At 38.6% G+C, this 22,968-nt stretch overlaps 1 protein-coding gene across 3 annotated transcripts in view; it reads right to left on the reverse strand.

Moving 5' to 3' along the window:
• Positions 1–10,850: 10,850 nt before the first annotated feature.
• The window catches only part of LOC120525064 (diamine acetyltransferase 1-like), a 33,893-nt gene continuing 21,775 nt past the window's right edge, over positions 10,851–22,968 (reverse strand). For 2 of the 3 annotated variants that reach the window (XM_039747034.1, XM_039747037.1), the window contains exons 6-7: positions 20,231–20,399; positions 10,851–10,890 (exon numbers count right to left, since the gene is read on the reverse strand). In XM_039747034.1, coding sequence (XP_039602968.1) covers positions 10,862–10,890; positions 20,231–20,399 — 198 coding nt within the window. In that variant the 3' untranslated portion in view covers positions 10,851–10,861. Of the gene's footprint in view, positions 10,891–12,868; positions 13,041–20,230; positions 20,400–22,968 lie in introns of those variants that run through there. The other variant, XM_039747035.1, reaches the window with a different exon arrangement.

Here is a 22,968-nt window from a genome sequence, read left to right on the forward strand (position 1 = left end):
GTGTGGCGGAAGTGCCGGGCTCCCGGGATAAATAGGCACTGGGGGCCACGGGTCCCAACAGGGCTGGGCTTCGAAGCCCCCTACCCGAGGCCTCCTGCATGACCAGGACGGACGCCCCCTCTCGGTCTGGAGGAGGCACACGCCCTCCTCTGGTCCTCCAAGGCGTCCCGGCCGGGGACCACACGGGATAAACCGGCATCGGAGCGCTGCCTGGCGGTGGCCACGGGTCCCTACAGGGCTGGGCTTCCAAGCCTTCTACCCGAGGCCCCCAACATAACCAGGATGGACGCCCCCTCGCGGTCTGGAGGAGGCACAAGCCCTCCTCTCGTCCTCCTGGGCGTCCCGGCCGGGGACCACAACATTTTATAGTCCACCGGATCTTACAAAGATTTCCATTTGGCCACCAAAGAAAGCACAAAAGGTCTGAATCTTCAACTGGAACCTTCACCTAATGAAACATTTGCTGAATATCAGCAACCACTGCCACAGATTCTTCCTTATAAATCTTGTCAAAACTCAAATAATTAAGAGTATTAGTAAGATCAAGAATCTGAAATAAATGATCATTTAGGGATGTTCCCTTATAAGATGCTGCACTGTCGAATACAGAATTAATCTTGTTCTTTTTGGGGTGAAAAACGCAATGATGTGGGATATACTTTTGCTTAGTTGTTCTTCAGATACCTTTGTTGAATAACCCTTTTCTTGAATTTTTTTTAAGAAGGATGTATAATCCTTATGAAAATTTCAATTTCTTTTAAGCTTTTTCCTTTCCTTAAGCTGTTGAGCCATTGCTCAGCCAAGCATCAGTTACTGGATATTTTATGTTTTTATCCCTGAGAGGTGGTAGAATACAATAATGTCCATCGATGAATTGTGCTGATTTACAGTAGATACAGCCAGCTCTGGCAAGTCAACATTAAATTGCTCTATCAATAAATCTTCAATGGATGTTATAGAAATGTGACTGACAGTGTAGTTTTTGTTGTTCAACCATTGTTGCTTTACTGTTGACATCTTGTCTCAAGGGTCCATTTACCATGTGTTCCTCAGTTGTCTTGACTGCATAAGGTCCACCATCTTTGCTATTAGTTACTTGCCATAGTTTCACTGCCTTATACGTGTTTCTCCTATAAGAAGATCAACATCTGCATCAATGCATGGAAGACGAACATTCCTTAAGATAAGGCCATATTATTAAATCTTCATTTTTGCATAGATTTTCCTTCTTCACTGGTATTTTAAGTTGAGTCTACATGTTTGTAAGTTTGACATAGTTTATCTCTTCCAGTCAGCAAATGTCAATATCTGAGAGAATATACTGTAACTGATACCTTTTTCTCTAATCCCATAATGCAAAGAACAAATTCAGTTTTCTTGCCTTTTAAATTTAGTCAATACAAAGTGCCTTTGAACAAAATGTTGTTGTACTGCCCATGTCCAAGAATGCATATATGTTTCTAATGTCACTTCACTTGACTTTTACTTCACCTTAACAGGTATAATGGCAAGAAGATTCATTGGTACCAGCCCAAGTATATCCATAAGTTTCATGACACATTGACTGAATGTCACTGGTGGCATTGATATCTTTTTCTTTATTACTTTCAGCACCAATCTCTTTCTTACTGAAGTGAAGAATATTCACCTGCTCACATCTGTGTACCAGGTCTTGAAGCTCTACACTTGTGAACTAATCCAAATGATACAACTTGTCTTGATAACTGCATTTTTTTATGTATAATAAATGAAATAAAGGTTCTATAACCCAAGGGATCTCTGCTAAACACTGACACGTCTTTCTCTTTGTGGAAACTAAGCCATGTTTTGTTGTATATCTAGCAACTCTGTTATCTCATTTTGACGTTTCATACTGTAACTTGAAGCAGATCTCTGTCACTGTCAGCAGGCTGATGGAATTCAACAAGTGGGGAGGCTGGTCTAAAGGTTCTCTCCAATAGTGGTCCAGAAATAAGTATAGAGGTTTTAGCAATCTCTGTAAATATACCAAGGTCCTTTTCTTTTTTGGTAGGTTGACTCAAGGAGATAGTGCTTACAATCCTGTTTGTCTTTAGAAACAGTGCCTACATGAGATATCTTGTATCTAAAATAACTGTTCATATCATCTTAACTATTTTCTGTTCTGTATATACTTTACAGTTCCAGCTGTCGACTTTTCTCAGTCTTGCTTCCTCTAATTCAGGTTCTTGCTTTTCTCTTGGTACTGCTGTATGTGCAATGAAGGCTGCATATTCAGGCTTAATTTCATCCGTGCAGAGCTTGTGACTGACACCTTTGATATATGATCTACAAAAGAACCTGGACAGTTCTTTTGTCAAAGAATATATGCTGCTAATTTAGAGATACTATCACTTGGCTTAATAAATTCATCTTCAACCAATTTCTCTTGAGCTTTTGAGGTCCTCTGTTTGGTGTTGTGCATAAACGTCTTTCGCTTGTAAAATATTTAAAACTTCACTTTTCTTCAAACTCAACTAAATGACTGCTGAACACATTTAAGAGTCTGCTTTCACACTACCCACGTTCTTCTCATCTGTCTGAAGATTTCATTTATTTTGCCAGGGAGCTGAGCCAACCTTCCCTTTGTTTGATTTTTAAACATAAAAAGGTATTTAATCTTTCTTCCATAGCGCGTCTGGTGAGCTTTGCTACCCTCTTGCGGTGATCAGGAGAAACACTTACGTCTGATCGCTCCTCGGCCATTTGACATCTACACTGATCTTACTGCGCGCAGAAATGTTTCAATTTATTTAAGCTGTGCACAGTCAACTTTATTTTCTCCTAAAAGAATCGTTAGAAACCACTCACTGTTTTCATAGATTTATAAAACTTGCTGCCTTCATACATGAAATGAACGCTCACTTACTTTATACGCATTAAAGCAGTTCAAAGTGGAGCTCATAAGCGTTTTGGCGATACGCTGAAATTATTCACGTCCGCCATATGCCTTAGTGAGTTCAGTTTCCTTTTCTAATATCGTCCTTTGATCATCTTTTTCTTTGAATTTCTGATAGCGTATTCATTTTCTTGGATACAGCCTCGTCACTCACCTTTTCACAGCGTTTAAAGTGAACTAGACTGACCTTTGTAACAACACCCCCCCTTCTTTCTTATGCAAGATGTAATTTCCAGTCATTTGAATTGTAGCATAGATTTGACTCCAGTCTTCTTTAAAAACAGTTCGACAACTTTATTTTGAACAACAAAATATAATTTAGTTCGTAAATGTTAGGACGCGTTCAAAGTCTGTACCTCCCCATTCTGACCGCAAACTCCCCTCCCTCCACTTCCAGAAACACATAACACGCATAAGAAGTCCATCCACAAGAAAACAAGAATCAAATATATGAAAAATACATGTATAGAAACAAAAACAAATTAACTTCAACTCCATTCTGATACTAGAAAAATAAATATAGAGTTAGATAAATGTTGATAAAAGTTAAGTAGGTATAATAAAATATGCATCTTTGATATGTCATTAATTAAAATTTAAGAACAAATTGGTATTAGTGGGCTCCTTTCAAAAAATGTTAGGGGGCGCGATTAAAACTGTTATGAAAACTCAGGTTGCAAATATTTAAAGGTTGAGAAACGCTGCTATAGCTGATGGAGATTTATTCAAATTCACTCTAAACTGAGCCAGCACTAATTTTAGGCTTTGATGCTAATGGAGAGTCAAGATTTTTAGCAGTTTTTAGCTTTGAATGAATCAACTTTAAACCACCTGTGTAATATTACCAAATACTTCTTTAATACAGAGTTGTGCTGCAATCTCTTCCACACCACCAAAGACTGTAGCTTATTCAACAGTAAGCAGCTCAAGTGAACTAAGAATATTAGACCCTGGTAAATAAAAACAACAAATACTGTATATAGAAAAGTACTTAATTACATAGTACTTCTGATACATCTGATTAACCATTGTCACAGGCCCATTGACTTAGAAAAAAAGGGTAACACTGCTAGTTTATTACATTTAAAGTCATGTTTTCTATAAAAGTGGGGTGCTGCTCTTACACAAATATGCTGGAAATTAATGCTCTGTATTACAAACCGGATTCCAAAAAAGTTGGGACACTAGACAAATCGTGAATAAAAACTGAATGCAATGATGTGGAGGTACCAACTTCTAATATTTTATTCAGAATAGAACATAAATCATGGAACAAAAGTTTAAACTGAGAAAATGTATAATTTTAAGGGAAAAATATGTTGACTCAGAATTTCATGGGGTCAACAAATCCCAAAAAAGTTGGGACAAGGCCATTTTCACCACTGTGTGGCATCTCCCCTTGTTCTTACAACACTCAACAGACGTCTGGGGACCGAGGAGACCAGTTTCTCAAGTTTAGAAATAGGAATGCTCCCCCATTCTTGTCTAATACAGGCCTCTAACTGTTCAATCGTCTTGGGCCTTCTTTGTCGCACCTTCCTCTTTATGATGCGCCAAATGTTCTCTATAGGTGAAAGATCTGGACTGCAGACTGGCCATTTCAGTACCCGGATCCTTCTCCTACGCAGCCATGATGTTGTGATTGATGCAGAATGTGGTCTGGCATTATCTTGTTGAAAAATGCAGGGTCTTCCCTGAAAGAGATGACGTCTGGATGGGAGCATATGTTGTTCTAGAACCTGAATATATTTTTCTGCATTGATGGTGCCTTTCCAGACATGCAAGCTGCCCATGCCACACGCACTCATGCAACCCCATACCATCAGAGATGCAGGCTTCTGAACTGAGCGTTGATAACAACTTGGGTTGTCCTTGTCCTCTTTGGTCCGGATGACATGGCGTCCCAGATTTCCAAAAGAACTTGAATCGTGACTCGTCTGACCACAGAACAGTCTTCCATTTTGCCACACTCCATTTTAAATGATCCCTGGCCCAGTGACAACGCCTGAGCTTGTAGAAATGGCTTCTTCTTTGCACTGTAGAGTTTCAGCTGGCAACGGCGGATGGCACGGTGGATTGTGTTCACTGACAATGGTTTCTGGAAGTATTCCTGAGCCCATTCTGTGATTTCCTTTACAGTAGCATTCCTGTTTGTGGTGCAGTGTCATTTAAGGGCCCGGAGATCACGGGCATCCAGTATGGTTTTACGGCCTTGACCCTTACGCACAGAGATTGTTCCAGATTCTCTGAATCTTCGGGTGATGTTATGCACAGTTGATGATGATAGATGCAAAGTCTTTTCAATTTTTCGCTGGGTAACACCTTTCTGATATTGCTCCACTATCTTTCTGCGCAACATTGTGGGAATTGGTGATCCTCTACCCATCTTGGCTTCTGAGAGACACTGCCACTCTGAGAAGCTCTTTTTATACCCAATCATGTTGCCAATTGACCTAATTAGTGTTTATTGGTCTTCCAGCTCTTCGTTATGCTCAAATTTACTTTTTCCAGCCTCTTATTGCTACTTGTCCCAACTTTTTTGGGATTTGTTGACACTGTGAAATTTTGAATCAACATATTTTTCCTTTTTTCCGGATTAAATGTTTGATCTGTCATCTACGTTCTATTACAAATAAAATATTGACATTTGCCATCTCCACATCATTGCATTCAGTTTTTATTCACAATTTGTTTAGTGTCCCAACTTTTTTGGAATCCGGTTTGTACTTGGCAACACATAGCATAAGAGCAGCATCCAAGTTTTTATGAAAGAAAAATAGTTATGGCATAGAAAAATACAAATGATTTAAAATATCACTTAATGTAACATATTACAGTAAACTTGAAAAAGTTACAGCTGGATGGCCATTACCTCACCCTTGTGGGAATTCTGTTTTATTCAGGAATGTTGAATACATATTCTGACATGATCAATCAGTTTTCAGTTTGTATCTAAGATATGATGAAATATATCAGGAAATCAGAAGGGACACATTCTGTGGCGTCCCTTAAAAGTTGCCTTGTGGCACTGTAGTATGTTCAGTGGTTTAAAAATACAGTGCTTGTATGTTGTTGTGTCACATTGAACAGTTTAATTAAGCAGTTTAATTACAGTGGGTAGATAGATAGATAGATAGATAGATAGATACAAAGTTTATTAGCTAACTGGTTTATAATTTCTTTTTTTATAATATCCACCCACTTAGTTACTGAACCAGAAGTTGCATGATTGAATAAATTTAGAAAATCGATACATGAAACATTTAGGACATGCTATACACCCTAAGTCTGACAAACAAGAAATCGTTTGCCTAATCAAGCATGATTGGTATATTTTGGTGTTTAATAACTAACATGCTATTAAACAAAAAAACTCGTTGACATTTTAAAATCATGAGAATTTTCAGGATGAATTAACAATGAATGTCCGATGTAAAAATTACCAGGCCCTTGTGAAAGTCGATTTCATGTAAATCAGAAAACAAGCTGCTTTTTCCAGTTAGAAAGTGAAATGGTCTTCAATACCCAGAGAAAGTAGTTTAAATTGGTGTTTAGTGACTTTTTTTGTGAATTTGCTAGTGCCTTGAGCATGTACAAGTTTTATTTTATGTGAAAACATTTGTTTTAGGGATACATGCAAGTAAAAGCACTTCTTGCACTAAAGGAGAAAAGTATCCTGATCACAGTTACGTGCACTACAAGTACAACTCGTGTACAGCACTTGATTTATTTATTCAAGCAAACCTGTAACCTTTCCCTGCTTAATCGCATAATATGTTCGCAGTCACTTGGCCTGCATGTTGTATTGTGAAATTCATTGCTCTACTACTTCTTTGTCATTTAGTTTTATGAAACAGTTTGCATAGAAATAATTGTGATTTGCTACTGTAAACATTTAGTCCAGTAGCTTCATTTCAGAAATTATACCGAAATTGGAAATAGGACTGTATCAGGTTATTACACAATAAAGAGGGAGAGCGTTACAAGCTGCAATAATTTATCAATTGAGGTCAGAGATTAACACTAGAGAGTATTCAGTGTGTACGTATTTTGAGGTAAAAAGAAGACAGTGACTGACGCTGTCATGCAATCAATTTAAAAATCTGAACATTTTATCATAGACGAGCAGCTCTGTTCCTCGTCACATGTTCTCTTACATCCGTAGATCCCAATGGACTTGCATGTAAAGAGGCAATGCTGTAAGAATTTAGCTGATTTTCATCTCTTCACTTACGCCGGCTTCCACACTTTTGGGTATGTCATGGATTCTGGACTGCTGATTACAAAAATCACCTTTAAAATTTCCCAATCATGTGCTGTTGTAATTGCCTCTCTTCGTGATGTCCTGTCTGTGGGGTTCCATTTGTACTTGTTTTTTGTATGTTTATTTGTTGTGCATTTACAGGATGCCAAATATAAAAATTCTCCCTTTTTCTTCAACTGTGTGTGATTCTGTGGTGCAAAATGTGAAATCATTTGTTTAAGTGGCTCAAATGTAAACTGTATGGTAAATGCCGCTACTAATTGGTAAATCTCTAACTCAAATGCTAAATGTCTGGTTTAAATTCTAAATGTCTCGCTTAAATACTAAATGTTGTGGTAAAATACTAAATGTTGTACTTAAATGCTAAAGATCTAATGTAAATGCTAAATGTTGTAGTTATAAAGTAAACTGATGTTGCATTGAGCATGCACAAGTTTTACTTTACATGAAAGCATTTATTTTAAGATAAAATAAAATCACTTCTTGCACTAAAGGAGACAAAGATTCTGATCATGATTTTGTGCACCGCAAGTACGACTTGTGCACAGCACTTGATTTATTTAAGAAAAACTGCAACTTTACTCAGGTTAATTGCATATGTTCACAATCACTTGGCCTTGGCCTGCTGTATTGTGAACTTCTTTGCTCTACTGCTTCTTTGTGATTTTAGTTATTAATTTTGACATTTAAATGTTACATTTAGCATTTAAGTGTGACATTTAGAAATTTAAGTTGGATACTTAGCATTTAGGGGTGGTAGTGCTGCTGCCTTGCAGTAAGGAGGACCAGGGTTTGCATCCTGGGTCTTCCCTACATGGAGCTGGCATGTTCTCCCCGTGTCTGTGTGGGTTTTCTCCGAGTGCTCCTGTTTCCCCTCCACAGTCCAAAGACATGCAGGTTAGTTAAATTGGTGATCCTAAATTGGCCCTGTTGTCCTGTACAGGGTTTCTCCCTACCTTGTGCCCTATGCTAGCTGGGATAGGCTCCAAGCAGACCCCTGTGACCCTGTTCAGGACTAAACAGGTTAGACAATGATTGACTGGCTGGCTAGTTAGCATTTCAGTGTATCATTTAACCATTAAAGTTGAACTTAGCCACTTAAGTCAGTTGACCCTTAATGGCATTTCTCATTGTTTTTAATCAATTACCTAAGATATAGTTTTGGTTTGCACAGGAACAGATATATTCACTTTGAATTAGCCCAAAAATCAGTTGTATTAGTTATGTTGCGAAACTGAATTACACGCTTCTCATTTATTTCGTTCTACTCTGCAAAATATTTAAACAGATGTGCATGGTGTAAGTCACGACATACAAAAATGTTAATTTTTGTGAAAGGTTATTTCAATGGGTAAGTATAATGGAAATATTTCAAAAATAGAGGTTTAAGCGGATGCTAAAATTAGAAACTGCCTGTTTTATCTTGGTAAAGTAATATATATATTGCTCTACTTTCCCCTATTGTATTATTAATATGTAGCCTTAGAATGCCTAATCTCACAGACTTACCACTGCTTATAAGGTATTATTCTATATAACTTCTCCCCACCTTCCCTTCTATATCTATAACCTCAGGCAATCAGATGTAGTAAAAAGACAAGCAGGAGTTAAGTTACACATAAAATAATGTATTACTGATAATATTCATAAATAATAACAAAATGCAAAGTACATTTGAATATTGGCAACCATACAACCTGATTAAATGGTGATGTGTAGTTCAGGTGGCACACAGACTTGTAGTTACTTAAAATGTCTCTAGTTAAGACATCATTGGTGCTCAGCTTTCAGCCACATGTCTGTTCAAAATGGCTGCTGAGCTGTGCTCTTCATTGTGTTGTCTTCGTCATCACAGGTTAGCAAGAGATACTTCTTTCAGATGTTCATAAGAAAGAGCGAATGTGGTTGAGCAAGCAAATTTATGGGTTTTCAAACACGAATGGCTCTCACCAAAGTAACACTAAATTACATTGCTTTACCTAAATTATAAATAAAGACATACAAAACATTTATCAAGTTATATGCAAAATCTTACATCACAACACTGCCTGTCAGGCGAATCCTGAGTTTCATTTACAAAATGGAGCGTTCAAACTTTCAGATCAACCAGTTACACATCATTCAATAATTGTATACAGGTTCAACTCTTACTAAGGCCAGGCAGATACCTGTGAATTAGGAATGCTGCAACAACTGAAAATAGAGGAACAAATTGGATGCAAGGAGTTTTGCTGAGAGAAAAACGGTACAGAAAATGGGCAGAGATACAGACCTGTGGCAGACAAAATAAGGACAACATTAGTGGACCATGTCTTGAATCATGATCTTACAATGGCAGAGGCTGGTCGGAGAGTACAGCTTAATGTGGGCCACTCAACAGATTTGGATTGAATAGACCAAACATTCAGAACAGAAAACAGGTGTGTAATCTTTTAAAATTCTTACAATGTAGCCCAATATATTCTGAAAAAGGCAGTAAAATAATGTGATATATTTTTGTATTACAATAAAATTTGTCATCAGTGTGTAAGTACTGTTTCTTTAGGGCTGCACTTCATCCCAGTGTTGGTGGCAGAAGAACACTTTTCACATGGTAGTGAATACTGCCATCAGAGTAAGAGAGATAGAGACTGCCATTGTAGCAGACAGTGACATCTTCTAAAACATAAGTTCTGTCAGTCTCTCAATGATAGAGTACTAGAAGACTGACCGCATTAACACCAATGACTTTACTTCCTGTGTCCATCCACTTGAACCCACCTCTTCAGAAGTCCATAAAAACAGAAGATTTGCCATCTTGTGCATTCACTATTTAGACAACTGTCTAAAAAGATAGTTTTCCTAAATGTCATTTCTAAAAACATGTTTTATTTCATTTATGCGGGGATTGCCTACAGGTCCCCCAAAACTAATTTGAGTCTCTGTTTTCTATCTTACACACACACACACACACTCATATACATATATATATATATATAGATACATACAGTATATATATCAGTAACGGCACACTGCAAATATACTTGACTTGAGCATTCATAGTTTAAATACTCTTTCTCTGTACGTTTAACATTCGTTTGCTCAGAGGTTGATGTGCTGGCTGATTCCCGAGCAGCTCTTTTTTCTCCACCGTAGCTGCCCACTTCTCTTCTTTCATCTGCATCTTTTCGCGTTAAAACTAATTAAGTCAGTGTTTGTATTGCAATTACATAGTACGTTTTCTTTAATCTTTCACTTAAGCTGGCACTTAAGTCTTCAATCTGCCTCAAGAGTGATTTAAGATATGAAGAGGTAGGGGAAGTGACGGCAAAGGTGGTAGGGATGAGAATGACACAAGTACACATGCGTTGTATGGCCGCCCTGCTGCCCACTGTCAAGAGTTGATTCTACAATAAAATAAAATAAATAGAGTAATAAATCCAAAACTCTTCTCTTTTAATATAAAGCTGTAGTGCAGTGTTTCAGCGTAGTATATGTGTAGAGGCCGGAGAAAAAAAGAAAAATCTGCAGGGGTTCTGAGGCCACGAGACCGTCCAGCCCCCTCTAGGCATTCTACCTAACATAAATGACCTCAATCAGTCCTCATGGTATTCAGGGTTCTCACGGAAGAATTTGATGATGATGGTCATGTGGACTTCTGGCCTTTAATCCATCAATGTAAGGACTACACGGTGCTTTGATTAGGTGGTGGTGGTGGCGCAGGTCGCCACTACAGAAAACCGGAAAAAGAACAGAAGAGAGAGTAGGGGTTAGTACGGATTTTGGAGCCACCATGAATAATAATGATAATTAATTGAATATACAGAACATCAGGATTTAAGTAAGATGAAGCTATGAGAAAGCCATGTTAAAGTAATGCGTTTTCAGCAGTGTTTTAAAGTGCTCCACTGTATCAGCCTGGCGAATTCCTATTGGCAGGCTATTCCAGATTTTAGATGCATAACAGCAGAAGGCCGCCTCACCACTTCTTTTAAGTTTAGCTCTTGGAATTCTAAGTAGACACACATTTGAAGATCTAAGGTTACGATTTGGAGTGTAAGGTGTAAGACATTCCAAAATATAAGATAGAGCAACATTATTTAAGGTTTTGTAAACCATAAGCAGTATTTTAAAGTCAATTCTGAATGACACAGGTAACCAGTGTAGTGACATCAAAACTGGAGTGATGTGCTTGGATTTTTGTTTCCGAGTTAAGATTCTAGCAGCTGCATACTGCACTTGTTGCAATCGATTTATGTCTTTTTTGCATAGTCCTGAGTGGAGTGCATTACAGTAATCTAGCCGACTGAAAACAAAAGCGTAAACTCATTTTTCAGCATCTGGCAATGTTATACAAGGTCTAACTTTTGCTATATTTCTTAAGTGAGAAAATGCTGTCCTAGTAATCTGATTAATATGCGATTTAAAATTCAGGTCAGAGTCAATAGTTACCCCTAAATTCTTTACCTCCGTTTTGACTTTTAATCCTAATGCATAAAGTTTATTTATAATAACCTCATTATATCCATTATTGCCAATCACTAAAATTTCTGTTTTCTCTTTATTTAGTTTGAGAAAATTACTACTCGTCCATTCAGAAACACAAGTAAGATGTTGTGTCAGTGAATCAACAGAGTCGGGGTCATCTGGTGCTATTGATAAATACAGCTGCGTTTCATCAGCATAGCTGTGGTAGCTCACATTATGCCCCGAGATAATCTGACCTAACGGAAGCATGTAGATCAAAAAGAGCAGCGGACCCAGGATAGAGCCTTGTGGAACACCATATAGAATATCATGTGTCTTTGAAGTATAATTACCACAACTAACAAAGAATTTTCTACCTGCCAGGTAGGATTCAAATCAATTTAAGACACTGCCAGAGAGGCCCACCCATTGACTAAGGCGATTTCTAAGAATATTGTGATCAATGGTATCAAATGCACCACTCTGATCTAAGAGGATGAGAACAGATAAATGGCATCTGTCTGCATTTTCCCGCAAGTCATTTACTACTTTAATGAGTGCAGTTTCTTTACTGTGATTTGTTCTGAAACCTGACTGAAACTTATCAAGAATTGCAGGTTTATTAAGCTACATAATGACTGCCTTCTCTAGAATTTTACTTAAGAAAGGCAGGTTAGAAATAGGTACAACATTTTCAAAAGCAGAGGAGTCAAGATTATTTTTCTTGAGCAGGGGTTTAACTACAGCAGTCTTAAGAAGGGAAGTTTGGGAAGACCCCTGTATCTAATGACTAATTTACTATGTCAAGAATACTATCAATTTGCATGCCCGATACTTCTTTGAAAAAATTTGTATACACACAGTATATACCACAGTAATATTATACAGTAATGTGTGTTATTGCTAGTATCTCTACTAGTTCTTGCTAGTTTCCATTCTTTCATCCTTACCTCTAACAACATTTTTCTTGATGCTTTTCCTCTTCGTGAAAGCATAGCTGTCCCTGATTACTACACATGTAATGGTGACTTCTGGTGTGAAGTATTAATCCAGAGTGTCCTGTCTCATGGTGTGCCCACACTGCCCAGTGACTGTTGTTGGTACCCCTGGTGTAATGTATAGATGAGGGAGCATTGGGTGAGCTCCTAAAAAGTTCTAAGAATTAAACAACCTTCAGCACCTAGAGATGTAATTTCATTGCTGGACCTAATTCATGTAACTTTTTCTGAGTTTTGTTTAATTTTCAAAAGAAGACAGATTCTGTGTGTTTGGGTAACATAAAATTTATTGTTTAGGTCAATGTGATTTTTTTTTATTTCTTTAATGTTGTTTTCTTCTATGCATCTTGAAAAATTGTGTCTTGCAGTCCAAGGGTTTCGGACATAAATCAACTGTTCTTGGGTTCACTTGCTCCTGAAACAGCATTAAGGGATAACATGTGAAAGATAAGTAATGAGGTCAGGGTCTCACATTGGACTGAATAAACTGTTTTGTATGCTCTAATCATTGTTGTATGAAATATCTTCTGTGTTTTTAGTATACTTTAATTATTTCATTATTATAGTTTAATTATACTATTAAATAGCAAAATGAGCAGCAAGCAAATTTTTTCAGCTCTACTCTAGTAAAAAGACAATAAAAGAGAATTTAAGAAACCTTAGGGACACAAATGGAGAAATCATTGAAAATGGGATTGAAACATCAGCTGAACTGAACAAATTTTACTTAAGTATTTATAAAGGAAGAAACAAGTGGAATGCCTCATATAGAAGTAAAAACAGATTCAGAGTTCATAGATTTTAAATTAAAAGGGTCAGATGTGCGCAGTTAGGAGACCCGGGTTCGCTTCCTGGGTCCTCCCTGCATGGAGTTTGCATGTTCTCCCCGTGTCTGCGTGGGTTTCGTCCAGGTGCCCCGGTTTCCTCCCACAGTCCAAAGACATGCAGGTTAGGTGCATTGGCAATCCTAAATTGTCCCTAGTGTGTGTGCTTGGTGTGTGTGCCCTGCGGTGGGCTGGCACTCTGCCCGGGGTTTGCTTCCTACCTTGCGCACTGTGTTGGTTGGGATTGGCTCCAGCAGACCCTCGTAACCCTGTAGTTAGGATATAGCGGGTTGGATAATGGATGGATGGAGTCAGATGTGCTTCAAGCCCCTGACACGTTGAAGACTAATAAAATCCTTGGACCTGTTGGGATCTTACTAATTGCGTTGAAAGAATGAAAGATAAATCCTTATTAGACATATTTCAGCAGCCACTTCAGAAAGATCTACCTGAGGACTGGAAGGCTGTAAATGTGAATCTTTAAGAAATGATACAAAATGGATCCTAGTAATTACAGCCCAAACATTCTTAGCTTCTGTGTCATGCAAAATTAAGGAAACTATAATAAGAAATAAATTAGAAAATTACCTAAATAAAAATAATATTCTAAGTAAAAGTCAGCATAGGTTTATGAGAGGAAGGTCCTGCCAAGCCAATCTTTTAGATTTTTTTTGAAGAAGCAACTGAAAACAAACCATATGACATAATGTACCTAGACTTTCAAAAAGCATTTGACTCAGTCCCACACCAAAGATTAATTCTGAAACAACAGACTGTAGGCATCAAATGTAACTTATGAAATGGGATCTCTAGTTGGTTAACCCCCAGGAGACAAAGAGTACAGATAAGAGGAGAATACTCCGCATGGAGCAAGGTCATCAGTGCAGTCCACAAGGGGTCTGTCCTTGGACCATTACTTTTTCTGATTTATATCAATGACATTGATTCTGGTCAGTAAACTTGTCAAATTCACAGATGACACTAAAATTGGAGGGATGGAAGCAAAAAATTCAAAATGTCCTGGACAGCCTTCAGAATTGGGCAAACGCCTAGAAAATGCAGTTTAATATAGAAAAGTGCAAACTGCTACATGTGGGCAAAAGGAACATCAATTACAAATACAAGCTGGGAGACACTGAACTACAGGAAGACACCATTGAAAAGGATTTAGGTGTTTATGTTGATGCAACATTTTCATTGACTAAGCAATGCACATACGAAATTAAAAAGGCTAATAAAATGTTAAATGTTAGGTTATACACTTATACACTTGTACACTTATGGTCACCACGGTACAAGAAAGACATAGCAGCAATTACCTGTCAACTAGGTGGATCCCAGGACTTAAGGATGTCTTACTCTGACATGCTCAGAGAATCAAACCTGTTTAGCAGAGGGTGCTGCATCAGGACCTAATCCATCCATCCATTGTCTAACCCGCTGAATCCAAATACAGGGTCACGGGGGTCTGCTGGAGCCAATCCCAGCCAACACAGGGCACAAGGCAGGAACCAATCCTGGGCAGGGTGCCAACCCACCGCAGGACACACACAAACACACCCACACACCAAGCACACACACGGGCCAATTTAGAATCGCCAATCCACCTATCCTGCATGTCTTTGGATTGTGGGAGGAAACCGGAGCGCCCGGAGGAAACCCACGCAGACACGGGGAGAACATGCAAACTCCACGCAGGGAGGACCTGGGAAGCGAACCCGGGTCTCCTAACTGCGAGGCAGCAGCGCTACCACTGCGCCACCGTGCCGCCCAGGACCTAATCCAGGTATTTAAAATCCTCAAAGGCATTGATAAAGCTGACCTAGCAACTTTCTTTTGCCTTAACGGTGAATCACATACTCAAGGACATCAGTGAAAATTAAGGGGAACTGCATCTAAAACTGAAGCCAGGAAGCACATTTTTACACAAAGAGTTGTGGGACTCTGGAACAAATTACTGAGATATGTAGTTGAAGTAGAAACCTTCACAACCTTTAAGAAAAAACTGGATGAGGTATTCGGACAAATTAGCTATTAGCTAAACAAACAGGCTTGTTGGACTGAATGGCTTCCTCACATTTGTCAAATTTCTTATGTTCTTATGTTCCGAAACTTAGTTGGACAAAAACATAATGATTAAAGCTTACTTATTATAAGTCTGGCCATAAATAAATCAACACCACAGTCTTGTCTGAGAATATTCCACTCATGACTCTAGACAATCCAGACAAATGTCACCAGTGGCTATGAAAACCCACCGACTGGAGACAAATTGTTTGACACATCTTGGACTTAAGTCTTCTTAAAAAAAGCCACACCTACTGTATATTATATTAGCTAGACCAGAGGTTCAAGTTCAGTCCTGGGGTCTCATTTATAAAATTTGTGAAAACACTGTATGTGCAAGCCAAAAAAAACAGGAAAATTTCTACATCCAAAAAAAAAAAGATAAAATCTGATGTACACTCATTTCTATGCAATTTTGCATTATAAATCACAAATCCTTCTGTTAATGTGCATACATGAACACCGCTAGGGTGCCACCCTTAACAACCAGACATGAACTATGCCAGTAAACCTCATACATATGCAATCATGACGCTGCAGACCTTCACTGGCCTCCCAACTGAAGCATCTGGCCATTGCCAATTGCATTTGAAGAGTTCTATGGCCCGCATGGCATTGAAATACCACTCTTCTGCACTCTGGTGAGCTGAAACAATGAGGGTTCAGACACTTACCGTGTCACCAGCCATCATATACAGCACCTTTAGCAAGTTATCTGATCAAAGCTATTTTGCCTCAAAATAAATTAATCTTGGGTTGACCCATCCAACTAATCCACAGCATTTGTCAGCTGCATCTTGGCATCACAGATGTGTTATTGAAATATAACTATGATTACTAAAAGCACCAAAAAATCTCTATGTGCCTTTACTGCAATACAAGTACAGTAAATTTCCACGTTTATATTAGGAAAACTGAACAGTGCTACAAATTTCTTTTTATGGAATGTACAACCAAACCATGAAAGAAACTGAATGTAATGCCTTGCTAGTTGTTTATGACTTCCAATACTGTGGATATGATAATTTGTATAGTCTTCGAAACTGTGACAACCATTAGGCTATAAATAGGCCATAGGGAATGATATGTGTAGCTTTCTGAATGCTGGGAGTAAACCACATCTGTGTTTTTACCATATTTTAGTTTCTAATCCTTAGAACTAGTGAAAAAACAAGTTCTTCAGTCCAAGTGTGCAGCAGTGGCCCTCTTAAAAGGCACATAAAATACAGTCTGTACATCACATTCATCACTTTTGCAGGGTTAATATTTTGTCACATCAATATAATGGTTTGGTGGTATGACTTACTATACGTGAGTTGCCAATTAGCTGGTTTGTCTGAATTTCTCTGCATGATCAAGTGTCATCATTTTCTAGTTTCTCCAAAACATTGCATACATGTGTATTCGAGCTGCTGTAAATATATGCAGTTATGGATGGGTTTGAGTTGCCATAAATATACACATGTTCCCCCATCAAGTTTTCATTTATAAATCCCAACATTTGTGTGGGAAGTTGAGTGTGCACATTTCAAGCCTCTTTTTGCAAACCTACTAAATGAGGTTCCTGGGGCCTCATGTATAAACGGTGCGTACGCACAGAAATGTTGTGTAAGAACTTTTCCACGTTCAGATCGCGATGTGTAAAACCTACACTTCGCGTAAAGCCACTCACTTTTCCACGGTACCTCATACCTTGTCGTACGCAAGTTCTCTGCTCGGTTTTGCAGACTGGCGGCACCCAGCGTCAAAGTAGTGCTACTGTTCCTGTGTGGTTACTCATTATTTTCCTGACGCGGCTTTATAAATACACTGAAACTAACCGCATATTGTTTATTATTGTAACGCATCTGATTGTAATTAACTTCTAACAATATAATGGTCCAGGGAATAGCCATAGTATTCCAAATACAATAACTGCTTTAGCGTTGTTACTCTCACTGCACCTTCTTTCAGCTGCTCCCGTTAGGAGTTGCCACAGCGGATCATCTTTTTCCATATTAGTCTCACTGCACCACTTGGAGTATTTATATCACTGTATTTAAGTGGGGAATCACAGCAGCAGCTGATCGGAAAGAGAATTATCGGTATACAGCTTTAAGGACACGCTATCTCAGCCACATCAATACGTTTTAAAGCCTTTCCTGTACGGACCTCGCGGTTCAGAAACAGTTTCATCCCAAGAACTATAAACATACTCAATCACTGCTCCTTGTAGAACTGTTTGTACTTATAAGTACAATTACCTCACTGTAAACTTGTACTACAGTTATAATATTGCACAACCTGAGCCACTTTATAAAGTGCGTATTTACATAAGATGACAATATCATTTTTAAGATGAAATGCAGCAAAATATGTTTATTATATTATACAGGTAAAACTTTAACTTCATTTAAATAATCTATATTCTTCACTGGGACTGGCGTGAAGGATAGAATAATTAAACATGTACTACGAAGATATTTCAATGTTCCTTAAACTTTTTAAAGAATCAGCGCTCTAAGTTTACAGATGGCTTAATTTCTATTACAGAGCTGATTGTGTGGCAATCGGTTACTTGGAGAAAGAAAAGCAAGAACTGCATGGGCAGCCACGCCAATACATATTGAATATAAAACAGAAAGAGAAAATAACGACACAGCTAAAAATGGAGTGGCAAATTTTGACAAAAGTTAAATGCTTGTGTCATGAACATGAGGCGGCTAGTGTCTGCAACGGACGTGGCCATACGCCGTGCATAAGCTACCTCACTGACATTGGTGGGCGAAGGAGCCACCGATTCTTTTTCTGCCCAGTGCCACCACAAACCTAGAGCCGCCCCTGATACTGCTGCAATAAATAATTTCATCGATGGTCGTGCACAATCACTGCGCTGTAAAACCCACGTGCTTTAACTCTTAATGATATCACGTATACATCTCAGTATTTTAGTTATTCAGAGAGCTGTAATATCACGAATGTAATGGACTCTGTGTACAGTCGGAGAAAGAGAGCCGGTTTAAGAAGCCAGTAGTGATTCACACACATAGATCACATAGAAGATCAAATACAAAACAAAGCATTTAACGTGCTACTTTAATTACGATGTGATTTGAGAAACTGGTTAAGTAAATGATTTTAAGATGACGTTTATGATGTTCTACTTTAATGACAGAATAAACTACGTGATTAAAGTGGAAATTTCGAGATTGAAGTTGACATTTCGTGCTTTTTCCCCACTGTGCCTTTTTTTTCTCTGTACCCTAAAAAGCTTTCATATGACACTCAGACGGTAGGCTACGGCTTGCCTTTTCACTGCGACTGATATCTGAGCTTTCAAGTTTCTCCAACACGCTATGTCACTCGATCAACTTCCTTTTGTTGATTATACCACGGTTTAATTAAACAAATAGTATATTTTTCCTTTGTCTCCACTTGGTATTCGCTGAAATTGTTATATTTTCCCCCGTGCTTTTCCCATTGTCTTTTCACAGAAGGCTGAGCTTAAGGGTGATTTATATTGATTTGCATATTCAAAGAGGCGTAATTCTGGGAGGAGTTGGGGCGTTACATAAAGCGTGCACGAGCGTTAGTTTTCACGCTGATCGGGATTTATATAGCGGAAGAACGTGGAAGTTGGAGTACGCACATATTCCTGCATCTGGATTTTTCTGTGTGTAAGCACATTTCGGCTTTTGTGCTTACGCCATGTTATAGTGCGAGTTCTACGCACGGCGTTATACATGAGGCCCCTGGGGTGCCACTGAGGCTGCTGGTTTTCATTCCAACTAGTTTCTGAAATCCCTGCAAACTGATCTAATTGCTTTTTTTTCTTTAACTTTTCCTTCTGACAAAATTGCTAGTATGATACTTGCATTTATAAGAAATTTGGAAATGTGTATTTTTCCAAAGATTTAAATGCTTAATTTTCTTTTGCCACTTTCTTTTAATATTACCCCTTTCTGTGCAGTTTGCTCCCTGAATTGTATGTAAAATACTGACAATTCACAGCAAGCAGTGCAGACAAAGTTGTAGCTAATATTCACTTCTGTGCTAATTAATAAGAAAATTATTTTTTGTTAATCTGAGCACCAAAAAAATGAAAATCTTGAAAAACAAGAAATAGAAAAATAATTCACCACAATGCAATGCCTAAATGCTCACTACATCCCACTAACAATTTAGTAAACTCATTTTGTAATTTCTTGGTGAAAACCAAAAGGACAGAATTTGGGAAATAACTGCTTGATTAATGAAGGCAGGCGTCCATTTAGAAGACGAGGTTAGTTGGGATGAACACCAGCACCTACAAGGATAAAGGACTGGTCTTGAGAACCTTTTCTTACTTGAAGTAATGTCTTCTCTTTGGCATTCAATGTCATTTGCACCCGGGTCTGTTACGCTTGTCATTGTTTTGTCAGTATTTGGATACAATTAAGGGAGCAAGTGCTACAGAAAGGTGAATTGAAAAGAAAATTGTTAAAGAAACATAGGCATTTAAAACTAAAGACAAGATTTTTAGATTTCTTACAAGTGTACTAGATTCTTTTGAATACAAAATAAGAGAAGACAATGGTTAGATAATTAAACAATTAGATCAATTAGTTGAAAGCCTTCTTTTAAGATTAGTAGCCTTAAAAGAACTCAGCTGTATTTTAAAAATCTCACTCGTGTCCCAGGAATAAAAGAAGTATATTATACAACAAAAAACAGGCATCTCTATTTCATTTAATACCTGTCATCTGTGCCAGTTTCTCCATAGCTGCTACTTCAAAGCGCATTGCATGCCAGCCCTCCTTCTCTGTCAGGTCCAGTGCCCCATGACTCTTGTAGAACTCGATGCTGGGCTTATTCCAGTTGAGTACGTTGAACTGAAGCCGGGCACACTCACTCTGTCTGCCAATCTGTGCCAAAATTAATAGAAAGCCAGTACATTTATGTCAGCTCAAATAAAAACCCAAACCCATGTTACTTTCTGTGAATTCAAGAAGGAGGGTCATACTAGAATGTTGAAATGATTAAGTGGTCACCTCTGATTGAAAAGATTTAGCTAACACTCATCTCTAGGTAATTAGAATCAATTTTTAGAATATAGCAAATGAAGACTATAATAATAAAATAGAAAGATTAGGTATGTGTGTCAAAAGGGGGTGAATTGTTAAAAATGTTCTGACTTACAGTGTATATTTTCCTTTGTGCCTAGAATCTAATTTTAAAAATGTGTACCTTAATTTTGTATAGATCACATGTAGTGCTTTGGAAAGGCAATTCCTATGAATAGTGTCATACCAAACAAAGATCATTTAATATAACCTGTGTCAGGGATGCCAGGGGCGACGACCCGGCCGGGACGCCCTGAAGAACCGGAAGAGGGTCTATGCCCGCCCTGGATCATGTGGGGGCCACCACCCTGGTTGCTTTGGGGGCCACGGGTAGACGGCTTGGAAGCCCAACCCTGTAGGGGCCCGTGGTCACCGCCAGAGGGTGCCCCGATGCCTCTGGAGCCCTGGACCTCAGCACTTCCGTCACACCAGGAAGTGCTGGGGGGGAGAGAAGAAGGGACACCCGGAGAGCTTCCGGGAGTACAGCCGGCACTTCTGCCACACAGGGGCGTGTCGGTGGGTGATTGCCGGAATTCACCTGGAGCACATCCGGGTGCTAATAAAAGGGGCCGCCTCCCTTCATTCGAGGCTGGAGTCGGGTGGAGGCAGGACAAGGCAAGAGAAGAGAGAGTAGAGGTGGCCCGAAGAAGAAAGGTGTTGTGTGGCCAGGACTTTGGGGGGTTTGCGTGCACATAAGACTTTTGTAAATATTGTAAATAAACGTGTGGTGGTGGAAAAAGAACATGTCTGCCTGTCTGTGTCCGGGCCAAGTTCACACCTGTTAAATTCAATTCTGAGTGGCAGCCAAGGCCAGAATTGAGAAGCAAGCTAGGAGCCAACACTGGCTGGGACACCAGTCCATATGAGCACCCACACTGCTACACTGCGCCAAAACTGAGTTGCCATTTAGCTCAACACACTCATGTGTAAAGTACGGGACAAAAACTGGAATACTTGGGGAAAAATCCATGGAGTCACAGGGAGAATTTTAAAACCTCACACTGACAGTGACACTGCGTGGGATTACAACCCAGGATTATAGATCTGCGAGGCAGCATTTCAACTCAAAGATTACTTGAAAACATAAACTGACTGAGTGAAAAGTTTAGCAACACTATTAACTTGCTCATGACTTCATAAGCAGCAGAAACACCACTCTTTATAAAGGAAGCTCCTTTTTAAAATTTATATATACATTTTTAATTTTCAAAAAGCAAAACTTTACAATGGCATAATACTAAATCAAACAAATAATCATAACATAACAGATACAACCATTTACTTCAAAATCAATGCAGAATAAACAAAATAAAAATTAAAGTACAAAGGGGAAAAAACAAGCTAAACAAAGCCCCCATCAAAGAGAATGAGAAAAAGAAGAGAAATGCAAGAAAGAATAAATTTAAATATAATAGAATAATTAATATCATAAAATAGTCAATAACAGGGCTAGCATGCTTATTTTAAAATATTAATGAATTCTTGTCATATTTTAAAAACTACTTGGACATATGTCTGGGAAGATTCTCAGTCATCCAGATGAAATTATCTGGTAGTTGAGTCATGGTAACTGAACTTCTTTCTTGTTAGGTAGATACGTTTCACTGCTCATCCAAGCAGCTTCTTCAGTCTGAGGAATGTTCCTAGAGACCACAAATTTGGACATATCCTCTAAGAGAGATTTTTTTTAATTTCAGATAATATAGAAAGATATTTGCCTACTCAGTTATAAAAGGTAGATTGAGAGTTTTCCAGTTAAGCAAGATAAGTCAAGCACCCTAGTAGTGTGGTATGGGATAGTACAATGGATTGATCCCTATGCACTTTAACCCTATCTGTGAGTGCAGCAAACACTAGCTGACATCTGGAAGCTCCAAAGCCAAATGAAATATGAAAACTTTTTTTTTTAAGTTATAGGATGCACACCAAGAGATATATCAAAGGAGTAAATAGATGCTTAATACAAAAAAAAAAAACATGTGCATCCGAGGAACATCTTGTCGGCTCTGATCAGGTATGAGGCACCACCCCAAGGCAGTTGTTGCTGTCTTATTACTTCTCTCCATAGCTCAGTGATGGCGGCCCAGGAGACACCTTTACAAGTGCTGCCTTTTCCGGGCCAAAGCATATGAAAAAGTCACTTGTGACCCGAACTCTCAGCAAGATGGACCTCCCAGTTAGACACAACCCAAAAGGTATGCTGCTTAAGTGCCTGATTTATGTCCTAGCATCCTGTTGACATACAATTAAATGGGGTTGCCCGGCTATGTAAGTCACTCTGTTTCACATACCTGTTAAGAAGTGTCTTTACTTATTCATATTTTATGAATTTGTGTATGACCTATAATAGACTGCTTAGTGTTGAGGAAAT

The sequence above is a fragment of the Polypterus senegalus genome, chromosome 3 (assembly GCF_016835505.1).
Source record: "Polypterus senegalus isolate Bchr_013 chromosome 3, ASM1683550v1, whole genome shotgun sequence".
In the NCBI taxonomy this organism is placed as follows: domain Eukaryota; kingdom Metazoa; phylum Chordata; class Cladistia; order Polypteriformes; family Polypteridae; genus Polypterus; species Polypterus senegalus.